At 40.8% G+C, this 21,724-nt stretch overlaps 1 protein-coding gene across 9 annotated transcripts in view; it reads left to right on the top strand.

Moving 5' to 3' along the window:
* DTNA (dystrobrevin alpha) overlaps positions 1-21,334 on the top strand; it is a 174,309-nt gene extending 152,975 nt beyond the window's left edge. For all 9 annotated transcript variants that reach the window (XM_042838690.1, XM_042838685.1, XM_042838636.1 and 6 more), the window contains 5 exons: positions 3,236-3,395; positions 6,688-6,777; positions 7,485-7,653; positions 8,407-8,539; positions 17,828-21,334. In XM_042838690.1, the coding sequence (XP_042694624.1) occupies positions 3,236-3,395; positions 6,688-6,777; positions 7,485-7,653; positions 8,407-8,539; positions 17,828-17,983 (708 nt within the window). In that variant the 3' untranslated portion in view covers positions 17,984-21,334. The remainder of the gene's footprint in view (positions 1-3,235; positions 3,396-6,687; positions 6,778-7,484; positions 7,654-8,406; positions 8,540-17,827) is intronic.
* Positions 21,335-21,724: the final 390 nt, after the last annotated feature.

Genomic DNA, 21,724 nt, shown 5'->3' with positions numbered 1-21,724 from the left:
CTTGGAAAAATATTAGGCTAAACAACACCCTTTTCAGACAGCAGTCTGATTTATAAGTCCAATAAAGAAGTGTTGCATTCTGACAAAGCACATTTCCTCCAGGTTTCATCAGCAGAAATACGGTTAAAAGTCTGAAGTTTTCTGTCTGTGATACAACATGCTGAGTTCATAGGCAATACTTATCATATAGCTAGTGTTTTGCGTTTTGGCTAATTTTTATGAAGCATCAATCTGTGGCACCCAAAAATAAAATCTGACCAAATACTGATCTTTAAAGTCCCCTTCATCCCAAGCCATCCTATGAAATATCACCTCTGTTTAAGAGTCATCAATATAGTTCTGCGTAACAGTGTTAAAAGGATCTTCCATTCACAAAAGAGAAGCTCCCAACATGAAGAGTTTCCCTATCATATAGAATGTTCACTGGACAGTGTAAGTGGAAGCTCATTTTTGGGCTATTACAGGATATGAGTTTTTCTTCACGGAGTAATAGCCATGCTGAATATGAGGTGATGGTGCTTAGGAATTACTCTGAGTTTCCATGCAATTATACTCATTACACTGTGCCATTTCGTGATCTGTTGAGAGAAACAAGATTAAATTAATTTCTGGATGAATTCAATTGGGATGAGCCATCTGGCAAATCATCTAACACTTATGAACTTTCTATTTCTCTGCTGCCCCTCCTTGAGAAAGGATAATGAGTTCTTCATGTCTGTGTAGCTTCTTCACCACCTGGTGAGGCTGCAGGACACTTTCACATCTGTGATCGCTGCTAGGCCCGGCAGAGGGAGCAGTGCACCAAAGATCCTGTTTTCATTCTGTGCCTTTTCTCCTAAGCATGCGTAGTGCGTAATGATGGGAAACCTTCCCCTGTCTAAGCAAGGGTTAGCTTCAAATCCTTAATACATTAACTAGAGGTGGTGAATTAATTAAAACACAGATTTTCCTAAAAGGCACCAAAACAGTGACAACTGCAGCCAATTACAGCATAAAACCTGAAGTCATCTACAATTTGGTGGTCGCTGTCCTAGCTTCTTTTTCAGCATGCCCTAGACCTCAGCTGGTATGGCTGGCTACCTCGGGAGCAATTAGGTGCTACATTTCTGTGTCAAATTAGCGCTGCTGATGGTCTCTGCAGGTTTCAGGAGCTCCAGCCCATGAAAACCACATTTTGCCTGATAGCCACTAAGTGGGAATAACACTTCCATCCCACAAATTTGGGCTGAGCTGAAACTCAGTAGAATAAGCGTTTATTTCTCTTTCATCAGGCATTCCCTAGCACCCACCTATTTCAGCATTGTCTTCATTACTTCTGTATGATGTTGCCCAAATAATATAAAAATTGAAAAGTTTTTAGCTAGACAGTGAGATCCAAAAGCTTCACTCCTTTATGTTTCACAAACACTTTGTTCAGAAACTGAAAGCTTCAGATAAGAAAATACTGTTTTACATAAACACAAGGTCTCAGCCATAGCTGTAAAGCAAATGCAATGCTAAGCACTGGTGTGCAGCTTTTACATTTCCCTTGTGGGAAAATTCCAGTGAAGAAGTACTGGCAGGCATCTGTTATTTTTAGTAAATAAAATGCCTATTATGAAGTTCATTCCTTAAATGTGACTTGGTTATAGGAAACAAATCTCATCCCTTTTTTCTCATATTCTCTGAAAGTTCCACTGTTGGTGTTTCCCAGAACTATGACCATGGGGAGCTGAGGAAAAAGAGCAAGCAAAGGAGGGAACTGGGAACAAGAAATTCTTTAGCAGATCTGTTTGATAGAGGAGTTGAGACATGAAAGATGTAGTTCCCAGGTGCCTTGCCTGTCATGCAGGGTGTGTGACCTCCAAGAACCTTGAAGCATCTCAAGGGTGCTTTTTACTCAGCTCCTTCTGGACCAGAGATCAGTATTGCTACTTCTATGGGGACGGCTGATTGCAGAAACAGGAGAGCATCTGGCCATTATGTATTTGACTTCTGTTTCATCTATCATTTAAATGTTCTAAAACCGATCATTAGAGAAATTTTATATATTAAATCCTTTATTCTTCCATCAGTAATGTGCTTATTCCTCATAAGCCTTGATGTCTCTCTGGTGATAATGTCTCTTAGAAGGGGGTGATAGAAATGAACAAATAGCTTAGTATTCTGATACATAATTTATGATTAGGGGCAGGAATTTATAAAAATCTCAAGGGCAATGCTGCCTTCTCTCCATTATGGACTGCCACTGTCTTTTCTTAGAATATATTTGCCACCCCTTTTCTGGGCCACTGTGGCAGCCACTACAGGAGTCAACAGAAATGGCATGGGAATACTTAAGAAATCCTTTTAAATTCTCGGAATGAACATGAGGGAAGGGAGAGACAGCACATATGTTACTTTTTGCTGTAAACTGGGGTACGTGTTATAGTCACTATGTAAAAGTTCTCCAGCCACCTCCATCCGCCAGGATTTCAGTCATTAAGGATGTGTGCAGCTTGGCGTGGGCTTGGACATTCATTTTTCCTTATGTGGACGTGCATTCCCAGGGGCTCTGAAACAGTCAGAGAAAAGGGCACCATGTCTCTTGGCATCACTCACCCTGGTAAAAATTATTGTTTTGTAAAGTCTGCTTGAATTTCAACTAAGTGATACTAACGGCGAGGTGCTAACAGCATGACATTTTATATGGCTGATGTGAAAACATGTAAGCTTCCAGTAAACAATTTAGAGGTGTATGATTTAGGAGTGGCTTAAAATAGTTCTCTAGACCCAAATGAAAGGCCTGAGGCTTTATTGTTGAGCATGTCAGCTTCCATGTGGCCGAGAGGCTGCCCAGGCCTGATGGGACTCTGTGAGGAGGTGGAGGGCCTGATGTCCTCTGTGCAGCATCACTCCCCTTCTCACAGTGCAAATCAGTTATGTTTTACCACACGTGTATGTGAACTGGGGGAAGTGAGTCAGGGCAGAGATCGGGCCTATGCTTTGGTGTTCATTAATATGGTTTTTTTTTTTTAATTTTTTTTTTTAATTTAGCTGCCTGACATTTTCCCATGTTTTCAGAAAGTCAGATCTTCACTCATGTTTTCCTACTTACTATTTTTCTACACTGCAGCATTGCTGTCTGCAAACAAACAACTGACTCCAGTGCATTTCTTTTTAGCATTACACAGCCCGCCTACAAAGAGCATGATGCCTTTGAGCTGAGGACGAGGGCTCTCACGAGGACCCATTTCTGTGCTTGGTTGTTTTGCAGACCCAAGGGGCAGGCTCCCCCCGCTCCTCGCCTAGCCACACCATCAGCCGACCCATCCCGATGCCTATCAGATCTGCCTCTGCCTGCTCCACACCCACCCACACACCTCAGGACTCTCTGACTGGGGTGGGAGGAGATGTGCAGGAAGCCTTTGCACAAAGTAAGTCTCATTAGGAGCTTGTCTGAGGTACTTGGAAATTATTTGAAAATGGCTGTTTGTGTGGTTAATGAACGACGGACTTCTAAGATGCATGCAGTAAAACAAAACAAATATTCTTCCCTTCTGTACTCAGCACTGGTGAGGCTGCACCTCAAGTACTGCATTCAGTTTTGGTCCCCTCACTACAGGAAAGACGTCGAGGCCCTGGAGTGTGTCCAGAGAAGGGCAGCGAAGCTGTGAGGAGTCTGGAACCCAGGTCTTATGGGGAGTAGCTGAGAGAACTGGGATTGTTCAGTTTGGAGAAGAGAAGGCTTAAGGGAAACCTTATTGCTCTCTACAGCCCCCTGAAAAGAGGTTGTGGCGAAGGGGATGTTGGCCTTTTCTCCCAGTTAACTGGGATTGGATGAAAAGAGAACAGCCTTACGTTGTCCCAGTGGAAGTTCAGATTGGATATTAGGAAAAGTTTCTTCTCCAAAAGAGCAGTGAGGCAGTGGCACGGGCTGCCCAGGGAGGTGGTGCAGTCACTGTCCCCGGAGGTGTTCATGAACCGTGTGGATGTGGCACTGAGGGACGTGGTTAGTGGGCATGGTGGGGGTGGGTGGCTGGTGGTTGGGCTAGATGATCTTAGAGTTCTTTTCCAACCTCAGTGAATGAGACTATGATTCTATGAATCCACAGTTGTGTTTCACTGTCAAATATTGACTTTGTCAGCTGTCACACCTTGCTTTCCAGGCAGGCAGGTAAGCAGAAACTGGACACTATGTCATTTAATGAATTCTATTAACCAGAATAAGAAGAGTTGTCACTGACCTCAGCAAGGTATATTTTCAGTATGGTTTTTTTACATGAAGACTGCTGAAGAATATATGCTACAACCATAGAATTAGTTCAGGTAAGAAGAGCTCTGTTGGCCACACATCCTGCCCCAAGAAAGCCAGCTTCAAAGCAAAATGCAGTTGTTCAGGACTTTTATCAGCTGAGCTCCAGACAGCTCCCATCATGCATCTTCCACAGCCTCTGCTCCAGTGTTTGACCTTGTCTCTTACGTAAATATTTTGTCCTTGCATCTGAGTGTCCCTTGATGCAACCTATGGCTGTTGTCCCTTGCCCTTTTGCTTTGTGCCTCTAAGAAGGTCTGACTAGACTAAACAGGAACTGAGCTGGGAAATTTCAGTGAGCCCTTCCTCTGTTTTTTTTTTTAATACTGCTGTAGGCTACACCGTGTTTTTCATTTCTCGTTCCACTGTCTTGTCAAGTGGCAATACATCTTCAACTGTTTCGAATTTCTAAGGCCACAGGTTAAGTGATTATGTTGAATGCAAAAGAAAGCAAATAGCCCATGTGACCCAAATGAGGAAATAATTCCTTCTTTTTTAAAAATCTGCTTTATTCTAGAATATTTACCTCATTGCAGTTCTTTTATTTAAACAATTCTTTTGCCCTGTTTCAGTAGTATAAGTGAAATTGTAAGCGGGACTCTCTAGTTCCCCTGCTAGAGTGAATATGTGTTTGTTCCTAAGAACCCAGTTCAGCACTCATGCAGCCCTACCCCTGAGCACTATCTCTCTGTATCTTACAGCAAGGTCAAATCTATAATGCAATGAAGAACTTTCTACTAAAATGCTAGTCAGTTCATATATTGAACATGTTTTATTTAGGTGTAATTCCTAATTCCAGCACACCAGGCTGATGGATATCTCATTTTCTGTGAGAAAAGAAACAGTCAAGACATATTCTCCTTTTTCTGCTGTGAAAAAAAAATTTTAAAAAAAAAATGACAGAGGCAAAAATTTGGCCACTAACTCCAATGATGTTGTTAAGTAATTTCTTCCAGAGTTAAGACTGTGAGAAATAAGATAGTGGCAGCAGTAATTTATCCATAAATAACACTAATTTGCCCCAGGCAGATGTTCTTAAAGTACATAAATGTGTTTTATTCAAGAAAGAAAGCAGTAAAAAAAGTTAAGTGATCACGTTTAAGAACTGCAGCATTTGATGAATATCTAGCTTTATGTCATTTACCACATTCCCTAGGCAGAGAGGTCAAAACCACAGAACCTGAAACCAGCCACTCTGTCACATCTTGACATACTGTGCTCCATTCTGCACTGCACCAGCAGAGACCTGTGTCCATATCCTTGTCTTGTAATGCACACAAGCCATGGTTAAAGCACCATTTCTCTTGCTTTTTTTCGCTGTGCAGTTTGCCATAGTTTATAGATACAAATCCAAGACAACTTTAGAGAGGGAGTGGATGTGTGAGTGTTCCTGTGTGTGTGAGAGAGAGATTAACCACTTTGATTTACACTCCAGGAATCATCTGCTAACAACAGTATATTTAAAAAAAAAAAAAAAAAAAAAAGGAATAGGAAAAAACCTTAGGGTTTGGAGTTTTTAAAAGGTATTATTTTACATTCAGCCCATTCTGAAGAATCTACAGCAATTGAATCCTGCAAGTTCCTGTGAATACATCAGTCTGGAAGATTAGAGGTTCTGTGGGATATACTGATTATACAGCCACAATAGGAGCTATGTTTGGGATCTGGGGGAGTGAAGCATGCGTTACCAACAGCCTGCTCCTAGGGAAGGAGTTTTTCATGCAGCTCACAAGAATCCTTCATGATTGATGATTAAGGGAATATTGCCAGGTCCAGCAGGGAAGCACTTCTAGATTCATTATTAAAAAGAGTTTAAAAGCAGCCTGGGGCTGTTAAGAGAGGCAATAGTGCTTCTTTTATTAAAAAAAAAAAAAGTAAATTATGAAATATACAGAAAAATCCTTCAGCTAGAGCAGAAGCTGAGAGGAAGCAGAGAAGGAAAATCCATATAAATCTTGATGAGGTCAAGTGTGTTTCTTCAACATTTGCCGTAATTATCTGGCAAATACCTAGCAATAATGGTGTCATTAAACAGAACTGTGGGAACTTATAGAAAACACTTCATTTCTTTCCTCCTTCCCCACAGACATTTTAAATGAGTTCACGCTGGATTTAATCTTCCAGGCCTGGTCTGCTGGTGTCACTGCACAAATGCAAGCTTGATGGCAATGAATAATCTCCACATATCTGGCATTGTGATTAAATGAAGCATGAGGGTAGGCTTCTGCTCTTGCATACTGCATGAGTAAATGAGGCCATTCTGCAGAGAACTCTTCTGCACGTGTCCCTCGTAAGGTCTTTGATACCCTGAATCATCACAATGGCAGCTTTCAGCAGGGTTAAATCTGCTTTGAACAGGAAAACATATGTCTTGTGAAGAATATTAACACTGTTTTGTCTGTCTCTTGCTTCAGGTGCAAGACGAAACTTAAGAAATGATTTGCTGGTAGCAGCAGATTCAATCACCAACACAATGTCGTCTTTGGTAAAAGAACTAAACTCTGGTGAGTGAGGCTGAGGAGGGTGGATAGTCAACACATTGGTATTTTGTATATATTTGTAAAAAATTAGAGCTAGGAGCATATAGACCAATAAAGAAAGCAGTACAAAAGTTTCAAAGGTAGTTTCAAAGGTTTTTTTGCTTATAGAAAAAGAAGTCTCCAAATAACAGCTTCAGAATTCAGGGGTTTTGAAAGCCGTGGTTGTAAACACACAGCTGAATGCAACGAAAATTCATGGAGAAGTTTGGCCCTTGTTTCTTAGGGAAATGGCCTTGTCAGGGAATTGTACCTGAGAGGAAACTTTATCAGTGGCTGTGAAAGCACCCTGATTGATGGCAACTTTCCATTCCATAAAGAGAAGTTTGCATTTAGAGAGATGACTGGGGTGGCACTGAAGAGAGATTTCAGTCTTTGGAAATTTCATTCAATATAGAATGTATAGGAACTTCTGTAAAATGCAGTATGTAGTGTACTCATAAAAATATCCTACCTAATAAGCCAAATAAGCAAAAGGTTCACTATCCTGTCCCACCACAAGATGAAGAACATTAAGTCTACAGAAACATATTCTACTATATTCTACTGCATTCACTGTGATGAGATGACCACCCTAAGCTGGAGAGACAGAGAAAGGTTTAGAGAAGTAGACTGGAAGTAGACTTGATCTTGTGAAAGTTAAATGGAAACATCTGTCAAATTTGGTTTCACAGAAGTGGGCAGCGAGACAGAAAGCAACGTGGATTCTGAATTTGGACGGACTCATTTTGATGACCTTGTTCCATCTCCAACATCTGAGAAGGCATTCCTTGCACAGATCCATGCCCGGAAGCCAGGGTACATCCACAGTGCTGCTGCCACTGGATCCATGCGCAGTGACATGTGGGTACCTGCTCAGTTCACCTTTGTTCTCACTCTTTTTCTGCTGAAGACAATGCAGCATATTTTCTCACCCTCTCAACTATTTGAATACACAAAAAAGCCTAAATCCAAATGAGGACAGCTTTATGAATAGACAGTAGTAAGTTATTGCTTTCAAGTACACTTGAAAGGCCAGAGCTTAGGATGCCTTCAGGTGTGAGCTATCTCCTGTCAACTCTAGGACACTCAGATAGTGTGGAGACTGTGGGACAGCTGTGTCCCTTAGTCATATATGCTCTGCAGTCCCAATCCCTGCTTATCGAGACCTAAGAGCCTATTGGAGCACAATGACAAAAGAAATTGTTGTTTTTTTTTCTGGGGAAGACAGAATGCTTTTTTATTGACCAACTAAATTGATCAGCAAACCAATTTATTTTTAGAACCAGAATCTTATCAATAGGCATCTTTCCAGTTATTTTTAGTTCAACCTCTTACTCTTTGTTTTACTCTCAAAGCAATTACGGAGGACTGATGTCCATATCCCCAAAACACCTTCAGCTGAATATGCCCTTTGGTCTACTTCAGCAATACAAGACCGCTGGAGAGGGCAAACAACAGCAATGTTTTCCACTTCCAGGACATTATTATTACCTGGTGGTGCATGTGGCTGGAGCAAAGGTATCCTGCTGTCCTCAAACTTTACAATAAAGGGAGGTTGTATTCATTTTGAATGTCATTCATCTCAGGAGCTTGTTTATGAATAATTGTCTTTAGGGTTACAGAAGATGGAGATCCTTTTGTCAGAGCAGATGATGAAAATTATGAGAATGATTCTGTCCGCCAGCTGGAGAATGAACTGAAGATGGAAGAGTACCTGAAGCAGAAGCTGCAGGATGAGGCATACCAGGTGGGAAAAGGAGCTGACCATACCTCTCCATAAACAAGAAATAATTATATACCAGAGCTTCCCAGAGCCCTTCTTATCCTGTCCTGGGCCCTAGGGTGTAATCTCTTCTCAGTTACTAGAACAGCCACATTCAAAGAATCACAGAGTTGCAGGGCTTAGAAGGGACCTCCGGAGACCATCATGTTCAACCCCCTGCTAATGCATGTTCCCTACAGTAGGTTGCACAGGTAGGCATCCAGACAGATCTCAAACATCTCCAAAGGAGACTCCACAACCATTCTGGGCAGCCTGTTCCTGTGCTCTGTCACCCTCATTGTAAAAAAGTTCTTCCACATATTTGTGTGGAACTTCATGTGTTCCAATTCTTGACCATTGCTCCGTGTTGCATTACTACACACCACTGAAAGGAGTCTGTCCTCATCCAGATAACTCCCACACTTTAGATATTTATAAACATTGATCAGATTCCCTGTCTTCTGTTCTCTAGGCTAAGTAGACTCAGGTCTCTCAGCCTTTCCAAAAACTACAAAATTCTGAAAACTGCTGCTGTTCTCTCCTGTAGGCATGTGTGCATCTAGCTTCTGTGCATGCTCAGAAGGACCACACCTGAGGCACACAAGAGTAGCCCTTATCCTTACCAAGGCCCTCAGGTGGGCCAGAATTACCTCTCAGCTTTTTCTCTGCCAGTTCCCCCTACGTCGCTTAGACCTCCACACTCCATACCACAGAGGCTGGTTCATGGCTGTTAATGGTTAACCGTTAACCGTTCATGGTTAAGCCGAGCTCTTGTTATATTTAGATTTTATTTTCTTCCAGTAGTTGAAAACATTCATAATGGTTTCTCCACTGTGAACTGAAGCTTAAATACAGTCTGTGTGTCATTGTCATTTTCAGAATCTGGAAGGGAGGGAGAGGGTCTGGAATGAATTATATCCTAGAGAACCGAGTATTCAACAAGCATCTAGTATAGTGGAGCCTGGGGACTTGTCATTAAATACCCCCTGAGGAAGCTTTCAAAGGGCGTTTGTTTGAGAATCCAAGAAAAGCTAATTTGACAGAGGGGCCTGGAATCCCGTAGATATCCTGTCCTGCCTGTGCAGCAGTCTTCACTTCTGCCTGCTGTAATAAACTATCACAATTTTTTAAGCTATTCTGATTTGGATTATGCTAATATAAAACTCATATCTTGTAATAATGATAGTAGTAATGTTTCCATTAGGGCATGCCCAGTTCAGTTACTAAGGAGCGGGTTTAAAGCAAGCAAGAATAAGTATTTTCCCATATGGTGGTCAATTAAAATTTGGATCTCACCTATAGAGTGTAACAGAGACCAGAAATATAAATGTTTAAAAAAAAAAAAAAAAAAAGGATTTAGCTGATACAGAGAGACCAACTGTACAGAAATCATATTCAAAAGCACTTTCTAGATGGGAGATGTGCTGGTAGATTTTCTGTTTTCTGATGGTCACTTTGGATACAAGATTCTGGGACTCACATGCTCTTGGTCTAATAAAAAATGGCAGTTCTTGTAGTTGCCTCTTCTGCAAAGCTGCTAGAATTAATTATTCTTAAAAAGTTCATTGTCTCATATCAAAATTGCAGGTAATTTTGAGGTTGATGAGCATCTTTTGGGGGCTTGTTTACCTCAGTCTGCTACAGGTTCATGGTAACTTGCCAAAACTCATTTAGTTGCAAAGGTTGCTAAGGACATGGTGGCAGCAGCAGCAGTACTGTTATGGGATATATATGCTAAGGCAACAGTGGATGATACGGGGTTTTTTTTGTCATGTTTTTCTTTTAATCCAAGGTAGGAAATTAGGCCAATTTGACTGATATTTGATTACACTATGGAAGTACAATATACAGTAACAGTGTTACATGACATGTAAGTTACATTTTGTATATGCACAAAACTGAATACATGAGTATAATGCAAAATAAGGGTATTCCTTGTGTAGTAGGAGTTGCAACTGTTGCTAAATAGACCTGGATGTTACTCTTGCTTCAGTCAAAAATAGTTTTTCTACTGTATTTCAACAACACTGACAGAAGGGGAGGAGATCTCCTTGATGATGTCAGAATAAAACTCCTCTTGAGTATAGGTGAGCCAAGACTACACCAAGATGAACAGAAATGTGTTCACTGAGGCAATAGAAAATCCTTACTCTAGACATGTTCCATTTAAGAAAATTTTTCCAGAAGAAATTTCGTACTGTACTCCACTGTCTATCAGGTTGTCAGCTGCTATCAGGCAATTATTAGAGAGCAGTAACTTATAAGTAGAAACTATTTTTAGTTGATAACCACAGGTCCGAAGGATGCAGTGTGTATGAGAAATCCTTTCTACAATATTTGATGCCCTTTTGATTATGTAACATGTTTAAGCAAGCAAAATTGTGTATGAAGTTAGTAGCAACCACTAGAATGACTGGGAGGTGGTTGAATAATATCACATATTGCTCCTGAGACATGCGCTTTTGCTTTGGCTTGCTCTCTGTGCTTCGCAGTTAATTTGTGGTATGTTGTTACGCTATTCCTTTTTCCGCTGTTGTCACTGGTACTTCCTGAAGACAAAGCCATGGCTTGCTTTCCGCTTGTAAAAACAAAAGAAAGCTGGAAAATTATTGTTTTAGGGTATCCTATGGAACAGTGGTCAGGTGAACTATTCTCCTTGTGCATCCAGCCATTGAAATTTATTGCAGGCTATTTTGCTGTTTGTACTCATGTGTACACTGAATTAATCTGAATAGCAAAAAAATAACTGGTGGCTGTAGCTGTCATAATGCAATTGTCAGCTGAGATAATCTGCAAGGGAGAACTCCTACTGAGGTTACAGAATGGTAACCTCGGTAACAATATGGCAACTGTTCTTACTTTATTAAATATCTCACTTTTTGTAAAAGCAGCACATTTAGAAAAACGTGTAGATGTAGCCTTGCATGGAAAACGGTTGGTCAAAACCCACTCTTGTTATTTTGTGTCACCTTGTCTTCAAGCAACATTTTCAAGCAAAACTCAAAATTAGTAAAGTGAGCAGAACACTCAGGATGCACAAGGGAATCTGGAGCAGGGAACCTCAAAGGAGGCTTCTTTCTCTCTTTTTCCGAAGCATGTTGTAAATAACAACTATTTGTACCAGAAAAATCACAGTTAGTGCACAAGTGTAAGTGCTAACAGTGCTGATGCTCCCACATCTGTTAGCAGTTGTGTCCTTGTTAAAATCTTTTGCTGAATGTGTTGTGTAAGGCACTTTTCATTGGGTTTGTTTTCCAAGTCCGTAATTACAGTCTTTATTTCTAGGCTTGTGCATGGCTTTCTTCAGAATAATACACTACCTGGCTGCTCACTGGCTTAATTTGTCATGTTCTTGTTTTCTATCCTTTGTTATGCAGGTCAGTTTGCAAAGTTGAGTGCAATATCCTTCTCTCTCTCCTCTCAAGTAAGTATCATTATAATTTAGAAGAATGTTTGGAATGAATCCTCCTAACGTATTTTAGTTGCAGAACGCCTTGTATACTACTGAGTGTATGTGATAATGCTGTTTCTTTCTTCTTTTAACTTGTATTAGAATGCCTAGGAATGTCACCGAATCATTTCTAATAACTCATTTGAAATATAGTCATGGAATCAAAGACTCACGTTACACCATCACACTTTTCATCTTTTCCATTTGTTGGCCACAGGAGTGAGAATGCAGAGTTTTCATCTCTGGGGACGATGACAAGTATACTAGCCAGTGCAGAGAAAGTATATACAGAAGATAAGAAATCAGAGTACATTTCTGGAGACCTGAGTTTAACTCTTACAAAGGTTGAGTCTTCCTAGTATAACCAAAATAAATCATTTCTGGCGAAACCAGAACATCTGCTGTAGCGTGGGAAACAGGAGTTAGGCAAACATCAAAGAAAGCAATCCACCAGCTGCTTAACTGTAGAGGTGTCTTCAGATGCATTGTGGAGGTTTAAAGTGCTCTGATACAAAGTGCAAGGTACCCACGTACTAGCTAAAGTCTGGCAATTCAGAGATAAAGCAGGATAGTTTAGAAATTCCCTGTTGGCCCATTTTCAGGTCATGTTCTTCACACGTCAGCCTCACTGAGTTTAATGCCAAATTCAGCAGTTGTGTTTTTACTTGGGAACTCAGACAAAGACTATTTTTACGAAGGAGCCTGTTATTCTGAACATTTCCCTGGGAAATGGGAGACCGCAGGCTTACTTCTTGCCTCATCTGAAGCTGTGGTCTGCTTTTCTGACGTCCAAGAAAAAGTGCAGTCTCCTGCAGTGAGAGGTCCCCTATCAGTCGGTGGTGGAAGCAGGGTGACATTCAGATCAGCAAAACCAGCAGGCTGCATTGTGCCAGCTATAGCAGGAATTCATCTTGTTGCGTTTTGGTTGCTGTGTTTTATGCTGGAGCTGCCAGAATTTCAGGAAGGGCTGAAGCTCTTCTTCTTTAGATGGCAGTTTTGATAGCAGAATTTGACCCTACTTCAAGAGTTTTACAAGTTCTGGTGGTACTATGATCTGAATGTGAAACTGTGGGCCTTGGTAAAGCAGCCGCCGGTCTTGAGTGTTAAAAGTCATTAGGTATTTCTGAAGCATCTGTCTCAGTGTTTCTAACAGCTAAAGCAAAATAAATGAATGTGAAAAACAAACTGCAATACCCAGAGTACTATAAACACCAAATAACTGCATGTAAAATTTTCTCCTAATGTTGCCCCTCAGGTTACATTCTTTTTTTTGGTAGTCCAGTAAAAAATGTGAGCTGAGTAGAGTTTCCTAAACACAGACAGACAGAAAAGCAAGTTTTCTTCTTTTATTTTGTTGCACTTGCCAGTTACAGATCATGTTGCTTGAAAAGGGAAATAGGTCTTTCAGAAATAATGTACATATAAACTGTGTGTGTAATGGAAATGTTATATATAGCTGGGTTTAATTGCAATTATGAATAACTGACTTTTGTATCGTGCACATTTTATTCAGTAGCAGTATTTCGTAGTTATGGAAAAATAATTGTTCATACCAGATAGAATGTCTGAAATGCCTATGCTGTTTGTGTTGGGCTCTTACTTGAAGTTTACAAATTGCATCAAGACTATTACTTCAAAGATTGTATTGTTCAATCAATAATGACACAGTCAATAGTGTATTGCCTGTATGTATGAGACAGAAAGCCAACTGGGAGGGGACCATGTCAATTTATTATAGCATCATATGAGTGACATTGCCACTGATGGCCAGCCACGGGCTTCTGTTCATTTCCTTATTTATCAGTCATGGATAAGCAATGTTGATGTCAATTGATAAAGGCTTTTTGTGCTTTATTTGCATTTGATTTTTTGAAAGTGCTAATGTTCAATTCTCCAGAATTGATTTTGAAAAAGCATATAGTAGTATAATAAGTATAATCTAGTATAATAAGATCCCAAGAGATAAGTGGTTCGGGTAATACATAAAATATAATTTAATCATGTTTTTGAGATCGTTTTGTATGTTAAATGCACTTGAATAGCACTTGGTTTGTTCTTAATAGAATAGCAGAATGAATTTAAGCTTGTCCTGAGCCAGCACTAGGCAGGTCTCAAAATGCAACTTTGGCATTATTTTACCTGCTCGGGTGACTAGGGTTGACATTTTCCATTGTAGAGGTGATTGAATGGTTAGTATGGAAACAGGCAGAAATGTCTCAAATACAAAATCCCCACATCGTCTCGACTTTTTGCTAAGAAGACATTGCTAAAGAATAATTGTTTATTCAACTTCACTGTTTTTCCAGGACAGGAAAATTCTTTGTGAGTAGCACTATTAAATTTTTCTCACCTTTTCCCTTTTTTCCAACTCTGTTCTCATGTTTTTCAGCAGTGATTATAAATATTGCTGAACACCGGTTGAGAAAACCCACAGGTCTTGGGAGATAGTGTGTCGGTTCAGCCTGCCTGTTGCTCACCAGAGAAGGGTTGCTGGTTAAGCCAAGGGACACAGTGTGATAGATTATTTGTTTAAGTGCTATGGAAGCATAACAGTTTTGTATCTTTTTTTCCAGGGCAAGATGTAAGATTTGAGAGCAAACCTGCATTTCACAGGCCTTTGACATTTTGAGCCCTTTGATATAGATCTGGCCATTTACTGTTTGGGAAAGATGAAATGAAGGACCTGTAGCCCGGGGTCCAAGTTAGGTTAATGGCCCACAATTAATGGATGTTTAGTTTTCACATTTGCTGTGCCCACTGCCTGAGCTTTTCACCACATTTCCCAGCCGTGCCCTGACCTGTTTTCAGCTGCAGGGTCCCAAACACTGCCAGTCAGAGCTGACTGATTGCTTCTAGTGATGGGCAACCCTGCCCATGGCAGGGGGTTTGAAAGTAGGTGATCTTTAACGTCTCTTCCAACTCAAGCCATTCTGTGGTTCTGTGATTTAAAGCTCATGCATTAGGGCTCATTCCTAGTGTGGGCTTCAAGCCAGAAGCTCAGGAGCTCATGGAGGTGCAAGTGTTCTGTTTGGTTGGGCCCTCTGGAGGCTCAGTTCCAGCATGAGCTCCTATCAGGCTTGACTTTGTCTGTCAAAAACTTGAAGACCTCCCTGGGTGGAGATTTCATCATCTCTCGGGGCATCCTGTGCCAGTGCAGCATCTCCCTCCTCATGATTACCCCAGAATCCAACCAAACCACCCGAAATGCAATTTGTCTTTGTGTATACTCTATCACTATCAAGGGGATTTTGGCTTTGTTATCATGTAAGTACCCTTCAGACAGATGCTAACCAAACCTCCCTTTCTGCCCCTGCCTAGGGATAAGCAAGCCCAGTTTCTTCAGTCCTGTCTTCATAAGTCAGTGATGCAGTGATGGAGATGCAGATTACAAACCCTGGGTGAACTGATCACATCAATAAGGCATAACCCACTAGCGAAGCCATTTGATTCGGTGTCTCTTTTTTTTTTGGTTTGATTTTTTTCTTACTGAAGAAATGCAGTAAAAACAGCATTATGTGATCCATCCCACTTGAAAATAACAGGAGGCTGGCAGCACAGCACTTCTAAAACTGTATGCTACTTTGTGAGCTATATTTTGTGTCTCCTCTTTATTTTTTCTTCTTAAATCCTCCTCTTCTTAGCATGTAGGTGTAGAAAAGCTGCAAGAAGACTGTGACCAAGTTAACTGTGAAGAAGCAACTTTAGTTCTTTTAATTTAGTTTTAAAATCACACAAGTGGCAGGGATGTTTTTGAAAATCTCTGAATGATATGTAGCAGTTAAGAACTTGAGGATTCAGTTATAAAAAAGACTGAGAAACAGTTTTATAATATGACAAATAGGAATTAATTCTGGCATATCCAAAATGCTGCCATGAAATTAGAGTTGTGAGGTTCATCAGTGCTCATTTTTACTTTTATGGGAGCCTCTCTATCACAATGCTGTATGTGAAACAGAGAGAAGCCATGAAAGAATGTAAAAAACCCTCTACTCACTCAAAAAGTAGTTTATCCAGAAAATTAGAAATAAAACCAGCTTCTCGTCAGTACTATCAATGCATCTTCATGCATCCAACGTTCCACAAGCCATTCCTGCTTTGCACTTATGGTTATAATGATTCCATCACAAAGTATGAAATGTACCTATATTTACATAACTTTTACATTGATTCAGTAAAAATTAGTCTCACACAGCTGAGAACTGACCTATGCCATGGCTTTTGGTTGTGTTTTTTGGCTGTAGTGTAAAGACCAAAATGTTCATTTATGAAGCTTTCCAAATTAGTTTGCACAATTAGGTGGTGCAGATGCATGCCTGATTTTTAAAAACAGTTGCTTAAAATACACGTCAGAAATTCTTTGTGAACCCCTCATTAGACCTGCAATGCAGGTTTCCTTTTCATTCATCAACAGAATGTTAATGTTAGGTCTTTTGTAACTGCCTGACACACGGAGATACTAAATTAAGATCATCATACCATTTGACATGCTTAGATATTGAGGAATCGGGTGGAAGCATTTGTGCTTGAATAATTAATACAATCAAATGGTGCCAGGAAGAAGTAAGCTAAACTACCTGACCTTTCTTGATTCATCAGATTTCATTTAATCCTTCTTTGCTGAAACCATTTGCATTTCCTCTCTCATCTGGTAGACCAGCTTTATTCCTGAACTGAGTAGAAAAGAATTCATGTCAGTAGGGTTCGGTCTTTTATGCTGTTACTATCAGATCTCATGCAGTGTGAACTGGTGCTCTGAGACAGATCAAGAGAAAAAGGATGAGCTCCTTATTTCTGAAAAGGGATGAGAATACAGTGCCTTTGGAGTAGATATGCCAAAAGAAAATGGTTGCAGGTCCTGATGTAGTTCAGGGGGAGCCAGGTTGCCTATTAAGCGTTTTTCATTATCAGCTGAATAAGATGTTTAGTTGTTCTTCAGGACACAACAGAAGAATGAACTGGTGTGCCAGTGAACTGGGATGTTTATGATGTGTTGCTCCCAGAAATGCCCTCCAAAGTAACTGCATTTCTTCTTAGACATAGTAAAATATACCCAAGCCTAAATGAGGGTAGGACATTTTTACAAATGGAGGCTTGTGGTGGGAACTGGCAAGTGGCTGTTAATGGAGTGGCTCAGGACCCTGTGCTTAAGGAGAATAATCCATGGTTGGCTGCCAGTAGTCTAGCTTCAGAGAAAGCTGTAAGAGTAAAAAGGGAGGGGAAATGAAAAATCTACTAATCTGTGTTAATGTCAGTTACCTCTGTATCCTACATGTAAAGCAGTCTTCTCACCATGGTAAGAAAAAGAGTCTCAGGAGAGACCTTATCGCTCTCTGCAATGACCTGAAAGGAGGTTATGGTGAGTTGGGGTCGGCCTCTTCTCCCAGTTAACTGCAGTAGGATGAGAGGGAATGGCTTTAAGTTGACCCACTGGAGGTTCAAGTTGGATGTTAGGAATGATTCTTCTCCAGAAGAGCAGTCAGGCAGTGGCACAGGCCGCCCAGGGAGGCATTAGTGTGGATGTGGCACTGAGGGGCATGGGTTAGTTGATATGGGGGGGATGGGCTTGTGGGTGGACTAGGAGATGTTGGTGGCCTTTCCCAACCTTAATGACTCTAGGATCGATTCTATGACTCACCTGGGCAGAATTGCTTTTTCTTTTTGATTGTTTCAGGCATAGCCACAAGAGTTGGCCAGCTCCTCCCTTTCTCTGTCAAGCAGCCTGCTCTCATTCCATTGCGGGTGTGCTTGCGTGGCTGTGTACACACATGCAATGTCTTCCACTGGCTCTTTTTTAAAAAGTTTCCCTCAACATTTCTCACCAGGCAAGCTGCAGCCAGACAGACAACGAGAGCTACGTAAGAACTGATGATGAGGAGAGCTGCTTTCGGACAGATGATGAGGAAAGCTTAGCTGCAAACTTCACAGAAGAATGGAACCAAGAGGTGCAGCGTCTCTTGACAAAAAAATCACATAACTAAGTTCTGAGGACTGTAGCACAGTACTTTTGTTCTAAGAGTTGTAGTTTGTAGATGTGTGTTTTGACAAAAGACTTTCATTTAAAGCTAACTTATATTAGCTACATCTTCTGTAACATGGCTCATTACCAGTGAAGAATACAGACTGAAGTGCATACTGCTGTTACAAAGGATGGCAGTATTAATAACTCACATAAACCCTTTGCACATGATATTGAACCTGTTCAGTTTACAATGACAGTACTGTTTATAGATAGAAATTTGATTTCTGAATACTTTGAGATTTTAGTAGATTGGTTTACTATACACTGTACATTTTTTTCCACAGAAGAAATAAAAAGCGATTACGCATTAACACTGAATGATTATACTCCTGAGTGTATATATCTAGTAGCCCAAAAATCAAAGTACCGGATTTATATTTGCAATTTGTTTGCGAGTCTTTAAATTAAGACTTATACAAAATGTACTAAAACAATAATAATTATATAATTAATAATAACAATTTTAAAAATCTCTAATTTAGGGCTAATGTGTAACTTAGGAATGTTTCTTTCAGAATTATCTAACAAATCAGCCATAGAAGTTAGTGTAAATATTTTTTTTCCAAATAGATATCATATACAAAAGGTGACATTCAAATGATATAGAATCTAGTTTTTAAATCAGCACAGATCTTCTTAAAACTGTGAACTATGTTTTGAAATACTCGTTACTAAAGCTGTTTATAAACCACAGGTGCCATAAGATCCCTGAACTGACTGATGTTATGTATAATCTTCCACGGTATTGTTTCATTGATGTTTTAGCTTTAGTAAGCATGTGTTCAACAAATTGTCTCTTTCCATTCCTCTGCCCCTCCGTCTCACCCACTCCATTACGTTATTTTTGAGGCCTTCAGCTTTAAATGTACAGGCTTAAAGTGCGCTTGCAACTGTTCTCTTTTGATTTCCGAATGTGTATTGCCTTAGCCAGCCACCAGATGTTCTGCATGCACTCTTGGAAATGTGTGGTGAGACTCTTTCAGAGCTGGATGGAGAATTAGCTATCAGTGAAAAGCACAAGAGAAGCGGTGGGTTTTCTCGAAAGGACGGGCATACAGTTACAGAATTGGAGCTTTGTGCATTTTTGTAACTCAAGTGTAAAGGTATTTCAGGAGAAAGGGGACATATCCTGCTGTTTGGGATTAGGAAGTGAGACTGCTAGCTAAGAACTGTTTGCTCACTGTTACTGCAAACTGAGGGACAGTTCTGAGCAGGGACAGACGCAAATATAGTGGAATGTCCCCCACACAGCGTATTGCTTGGAAATAAAGCTTACACCTTTATGGTAGATCACATACCATGGCTAGTTCTAGAGCCACGTCTCTGGAGCCAGCCCATGGACAGCTAGACCAGAAGCAGGATGGCTGTGTCAACACAAGGCAGTGCATTGGATGCACAGCCCAGTGGAGAAGCGCAGTGCGTTAGCCTGGGGCGACCTCTGGGCAGATGTAATTTTACTGCACCGATACGACATTGCTGCTTCCGAAGTGATGCCGTCCAGCAGCCCTGATAACAATAGCGTTTCATACAGGTATTTCACACCAGCACAGTTTGCCTACAGCAGGTGGTCAGTTACCGATGTGGAGCAGGTGAACACGGTTTGTCTGTCCTCTCTTTTGTGGTTACGTGGATGTGCGCTGCCGTATTTACTTGAGATTGCTGTGTAGCTCAACTCTGTTCACTTGATGCTTGCATGCACTCTCCAGGCTTATGGCTGTTTCCCTGGGCACAGTGTGTTAGGGGATGAGTATCTGTATGAAAGAGCTGCTGCCATTTTTCACTTTCATATCGCATTATTGCTTATGCAAATCTTTTATCCATACCTCCTTGCGTATCTGGGCTTGGTCTCAGACATCCAAACAGATTCTGAGGTATCCAGATACCCTCATGTAAACTTTTCACTTCTGCAGCCACAGTCCTTTCCCTGGGATATGTACCGGCCTGGCAAGGCTGGCCCCATATTCTGATGCCCCTCCTCCAGCCTCCTCTCAGGAATGGGTGAGCCTCCACTAGTGCCTAGCACTCCACATTTAGAGCTACTCCAGAGAAACTGTAGATGATGCTGTCAGCTCAGGATTCCAGTCGAACATTTCCTGAACAGAGACAGAACAAACAAGTTGGAACACAGCTACGTGCGATGGCTGACTAATTCAACCCATGTCATGTTTAACTGTACCCAGAGTAGTAGCTCCCTCCCATCATCTTCATGTCTGTGTGATCATTATCACTATGCTTAAAATAGACACAATAGAATAACTCTATTGCTAGAGCTTCCAGACTAGGAGCAATGAGGGAAGCTGGCTGATCGCATGCCTTTCTGTCAGACTGGTGTCAGCAGGGCCATCCCCAGCAGAGCTCTAGGTCCCTGCCTCCCTGGAGCCCCGAGATGAAGCACCCTTCACTCAGCTCTCCAAATATCTATTTTAAGCATTTCCCAACTGTCAAGCTGGCTACATATTCACCCAGCTGGTCTTTGTCTGCTTGTTGAATATTATTTTGATTGTGGTTTGCGGTCATTAAAGCAAACAGTTACAGAAGAGGTCCTCGGCGGGGGCCTTTTCTTAGCTCCCGATGGCCCACCACAGCAGTCAAAACTCTGGGTGGTTTTACTGTCACTGGAGGGAACCAGTGGTTTGGATTCAGGAGACAGGGATGTGAAGATGTATAGGGTCCTCGAATGTCCAAAGCGAAGGTGGTGAATGGGTTGTCTGTAAGTAGTAATGTTAACTAAACTGCATAAAAAGGTGTGTGGCCTTTGTTGTGATATAATATGTATTTTCTTATATGCATGAGCCAAATTGTTGCATCATGATTTATCATGTGTGTCTGCCTTTACTTTCAGTCATCTTCTCCCATCTTTATTGGTTCTTGGCAATTACTGTAGATAGATTTTGTAAATATTGCAACCTCGGGTTGCTGTAATCACGTTGGTTCAATTCAGCAGACGGAGCTGTGAACAACAAGCACTCCACTGTGTCCTGAAGGCAAAGGGCATTTTTACCTTTGAACCAAAAACAAATGTATGAAGAGTTACATCTTGAGGCTACTAACTGCAAGACATTTTTAAAACTACTGTACTTGACACCACTTGAGACAGATACAGAGACACTAAAGATGTCACAATATTCATTGGTATTGTAACAGAACTGCTATTGTATGGGTTTTTTGTATTGCTGTTAAGTATTGTTTTGTGTGTGTGTGTTGGAACCTACTGGGGACATGTTATATTTTGAAGTGATTAAACTATTTAATTGTGTGTCTATATTTTGGAATGGAATTATTTCTTCATTAAAAAGATTTTTAAAAGTAATATATGGAGCATCATGTCTGTGGCTTGTTTTGGTTTCAAAAGCCCATGGAGCCCAAGGACAGGTGTTTTCTGTAGTTCCCCTGTGGTGCTGCAAGCAGCCCTTTCTAACTGTCTAGTTAATTACACCAGAGTGGGCTCCTTTAGAACAGAAGTGCTATCAGTGTATCAAAAATATCCTGTAATTCTTATCATGGAGAGAAATGTCCCGATATCTGGGAAGTGGATAAAACCCGGTCTCCTCCTTCCAAGCTGCCTGCTGTGGTAGCCTATAAATCCATGAGGTTTATTTGCCCTAATTCCCCTGTCTGCACGGTGGTGTTCTTCAATAAAGGTGATCATTTTACATATTAAACTATTTGCCAGATAGTCTGAACTTTGCCTCCACAATCC

The sequence above is a fragment of the Centrocercus urophasianus genome, unplaced genomic scaffold (assembly GCF_019232065.1).
Source record: "Centrocercus urophasianus isolate 14NV4802_14NV808 unplaced genomic scaffold, USGS_Curo_1.0 seq_11, whole genome shotgun sequence".
NCBI classification, from domain to species: domain Eukaryota; kingdom Metazoa; phylum Chordata; class Aves; order Galliformes; family Phasianidae; genus Centrocercus; species Centrocercus urophasianus.
Note: the sequence above shows the minus strand (reverse complement) of the source record. Positions and strands in the feature narration are given on the sequence as shown.